Source organism: Vigna radiata, chromosome 7, assembly GCF_000741045.1.
Source record: "Vigna radiata var. radiata cultivar VC1973A chromosome 7, Vradiata_ver6, whole genome shotgun sequence".
Taxonomy (NCBI): domain Eukaryota; kingdom Viridiplantae; phylum Streptophyta; class Magnoliopsida; order Fabales; family Fabaceae; genus Vigna; species Vigna radiata.
This window is the reverse complement of record NC_028357.1, coordinates 53,817,809-53,821,689: the sequence shown is the minus strand read 5'-3', so window position 1 is coordinate 53,821,689 and position 3,881 is coordinate 53,817,809. Positions and strand designations below refer to the sequence as shown.

Below are 3,881 nucleotides of genomic sequence, written 5' to 3'. Positions count from 1 at the left end.
TCCTTAACTAGGAACAATGCTGTCATGAAGATATACAATGTTTTTTTTAATAAACTTTTAGGAGACTTATCTGCCCCCTACCATGACACATGAAAAGAAAAGAGAATCCACTTCTCCATCGCTTTAATAATAACTTATGATAAACATTTATTAAATGCGATAAGCAATTTCACACACTTTGGATAATGATTGATGAAGATATAAATTAAATTGCAAAAAATCACATAGAGACGAAGAGCTATTAAAATGATTAATTTTCATTACTGGAACTTTAAACATTAATAACGTATACAAGGAAAAGAGAATTGAAATGAGTTTGACTGATACACTACGTTACACGTAGTGGTACAATATATATAAGGGTGGCAAAGAGCTAATTAAGCTTCTTTTTTTTTTTTTCTTTTTCTTTTTCTTACATGAGTGCCCAACAGTTACAGCTACCAGAACAGGCAAATTTAAACCACACCTTTACATAAATCAAACCAAACACTTATACCAAAGGCTACGTACTATTCTTGCATTGTAGATATGAGTGATCTTAGATGTGACCTCACTCGGTAAAGTAATTGAAATTTTGGGTTATTTTCTCTTTTAAACATTTCTTTTTTGGTCATTGATATCCCTTGTTTCATATAGCTTCAATGGTGAAATCAGACTTTGCCAACACCACCAAGACCAGCACCTCCATGGTTTGGCTCTATTGTTCCCATCTTCACAGCTCCAATTATGTGGCCATTCGCTTCTTGAGCCTTCACCGGCTCATCTAGTGCAACCGGGGTGGCGTTTCTGTACATCAAATACATCACCATCTGAATTATGCCGAACAGAAACCCAAGTGTGTTTGGGAGCTGCATCGTCATCACCAAAATGCAAAACGTTAATTCAAATTTGCATCTCCTTATCCAAAAAGAAGAGAAGAATCAAATAAAATTACATTGTCCTACACATAAAAGTTTATCTGATTAAACAATGATGCACTTTGGAATGTGGGGTGTCCATGTTTCACTTGGATTTATTCATGGGAACTCCAAGTTAATGGAGCACGCAAACATTTAATTTTGTACTATTATTGATTCGACATTATCACCTTTAAAGTAAAACGAAAAACAAAAGGGGCTTACCCTAAAAGGGAATTAATGGACAAAGTTAGCAAGACACGTAGGCACCTTTGTATGAATAATAATGCAACAATAGTTCAAAGGTAAAAAAACATGAATATCCTCGTAGCCGTACGTAGGAGTATTAATTAATTACAGCATTGAACTTACAGCAACATAATAATCCCTGAGAAGAAGGCCGTAGAAGAACCACATAACAGCATTGATGGTCAAAAACATGGACAAGGTAAATGGCATGTATTCCACGCTCCTTGTCTTAATCACTCGCCTCTGCATGATTGATCATAGCAATTGAATTAATCACTGGCTCATGTGTATTAGTTTTGAAAAGATGCGAAATTTCGTAAACGAGGCTTACAATAATGAAGAGAGGTGCAGCAAAGACACTGATGTTGAAAACAAGACAAATCCATCCTATGATGGCAAGACGCTTTGCTCCCTTGGACAGGTAGAGAGTTGCCAGAAGCATGGCTCCGAAGCCAAACACATTCAGCAAGAGAAGAAGCTTGATGGTCGTAAGCTGAGATCCCCCAAGAAAAAATAGATCAGAACATTTAACTTAGTTCAAAGTTTATATATATAAAGAAAATAAATTAAAAAGGTTATATATATAAGATAAATACCCTAGGCTTCCTTGGAGCGTAAATTAGGAAGATTGTAAGGTAAATTGATTCCACAACAATTCCAAACGTGTTAATGGTAATGAGAAGAAGAGCAGCTTCCCTTTTCACGAATGCATAGTAAATCCAGAGCATTGCACTGAACAGTGCAACAACATAAGGAAGTGACTGATACCCTTCAGTGGATTTCTTCTTGAAGATTTGGTAAAACGTTGGCCTGCAAGCACATATTTATAGGGTTGATGAAATTACTTCACAGCATGGAAAAAGATTAATCACAAAGATTACACATGCTAAAAGAGAAAAATAAAATAGGATCCACTTACAATGGAGCAAGAAACACTCCAAAGGAGATGATGTTGCCTGTAAAAGCAAATAGAAAAAAAAAAAAAAACACCCATTAGTACTGATGAAATATATCAAAGAACAACTTTTGTTCAGCTCATCATCCTACAAATACATTTGACAGAAAAAAGTTGGTGTTGTACTAAATATGCATGCAATATGCACGTTGCCTATATAAGATCTCAGTTAACGCTGGATAATAAACAAGAATAGTAATATTACGATCCTATAAAGAGATGGTGATTGTAAAGAAGTTGATGATGGTGAATAATGTGGTGTGATATAGAGAGGGAAGTGAAAAGAATGTAAAGTAAGAGAGCATAGGGATGTAGTGTATACCCAAAAGACCGAATACAAAAGCCCAAGACTCGCGATGCATGGCCATGTCTCTTGAATTGAATATCTAACAGAAGTTTTTTGGTATAGTGTGTGGCCTTGAAAGTTAAAGTATTGGTTCTCTCTAAACTGGACGAGTCTGTATGCAGATTCTGGTGTGGTATTTATAGAAAAGCAAAAGCAAGAGGAGATGGTCAACTTGCAGAGAGGGAATGCAAAACATGAATTTAGCTTTAACCTACTTTCCTGTTGCTCCTCCCAAATACCGTATTTGCTTTAGCACTATCCAAATACTTTCTTACCCTATTGCACTCTCTATAACCTCTTTTGTTTAAAAACCTCCCACACATGAACCCTCAGACGAGGTAAATCATGTAACATAGTACTATTACTGGTACATACACGAAATTCCCATGGCCCACCATGGCTCTTTCTGATGTGTCACCCACCAAATGGCTTAAAGCCTTACAACTCATTCATACTTTAGAATCTTGTTTCATATATACGTAATTTGTATTACAAAACCCTCTTTCTTGTTCTTCCTAGGGCAGGGTTTATCTCTAAGAATCAGATACAATTTACCATACAAATGTTACGGTGAATTTCACCATCTTTGGCAGTATTTGCATGATGATGCCGGGTCCATCTTGTGAACTATAGTTAGCGACAGCCAATTGAATTTGCACTACTCTTTTATGCGGATATTAATAATAAATTATAATAAACGTGCTTCTCTCTCTTTATTTTTTTCTTTTCAATTATTGGGTTGCCACCCACGGAAAAGGTTCCAGCATGATGTAATAATTAATACCAATAATTATTATTATCATGCTATATATATGTTTGTTTCCTCCACTTAATTTTTCTTTCATGTACTCTATGACCACGTTAATTAGCTATCTCAAATGCTGGATTAATTAATTAAATAATATTAATTATTCTGCTCATTAAAGTTGTAAACCAAAACGAAAATTTTGGGAGGAGAAGTAAATGAGAAATCACAAACACCAATGTATAGGATACCCAATTATTAGTATTTTTTTTCGTTAATTACCTTTGATTTAAAAAGTTTGGAATTCTTAGCACTATCCCACAATTGGCCTGCTTCTGGTCCTCCACGCCACCTTCCTTATAATTTTCTTTCTTTTGAGGACCTTTTTCGAAAAAATAATACTTTTTATTCGTAAAACAACAATTTGGTGCTAATGATTACGTGAAAAGTGTTGTGAATAAATTATTAAACAATTGAGAGTATGACTAAAGATATTGCTATATGTAAAATTACTTTAGAATTGTAACTTTTTAATTCAAAGGAAAATGGCTGTTGCAGTTTTTTCTTCATTGAAAATCCATTAATTATATATTTTTATTATTAAAAAATTGTCCTTCCCTAGTAGTTGAGTATATCCGGTCGGTGTGTATATTTATTATTAAAAAATGTCTTTCATTATTATGTATATCC

At 34.4% G+C, this 3,881-nt stretch overlaps 1 protein-coding gene across 1 annotated transcript; it reads right to left on the bottom strand.

Annotated features, from left to right (window-relative positions):
• Positions 1–239: 239 nt before the first annotated feature.
• LOC106765574 (bidirectional sugar transporter SWEET14-like) lies at positions 240–2,570 on the bottom strand. The gene is made up of 6 exons (XM_014650251.2): positions 2,423–2,570; positions 2,065–2,101; positions 1,742–1,955; positions 1,477–1,638; positions 1,269–1,388; positions 240–848 (listed from the first exon to the last, which is right to left on the bottom strand). The coding sequence occupies exons 1-6, from the start codon at positions 2,466–2,468 to the stop codon at positions 651–653; spliced, it is 777 nt and encodes a 258-aa protein (XP_014505737.1). The 5' UTR covers positions 2,469–2,570; the 3' UTR covers positions 240–650.
• Positions 2,571–3,881: the final 1,311 nt, after the last annotated feature.

Coding starts and splice junctions, on each gene's coding strand:
- LOC106765574 (XM_014650251.2), bottom strand. CDS start 2,468: ATGGCCATGCATCGCGAGTCTTGGGCTTTTGTATTCGGTCTTTTGG. Junction 1,956..2,064: donor GGAGTGTTTCTTGCTCCATT/GTAAGTGGATCC, acceptor ATGTGCTTGCAG/GCCAACGTTTTACCAAATCT. Junction 849..1,268: donor TCAGGGATTATTATGTTGCT/GTAAGTTCAATG, acceptor ATGACGATGCAG/CTCCCAAACACACTTGGGTT.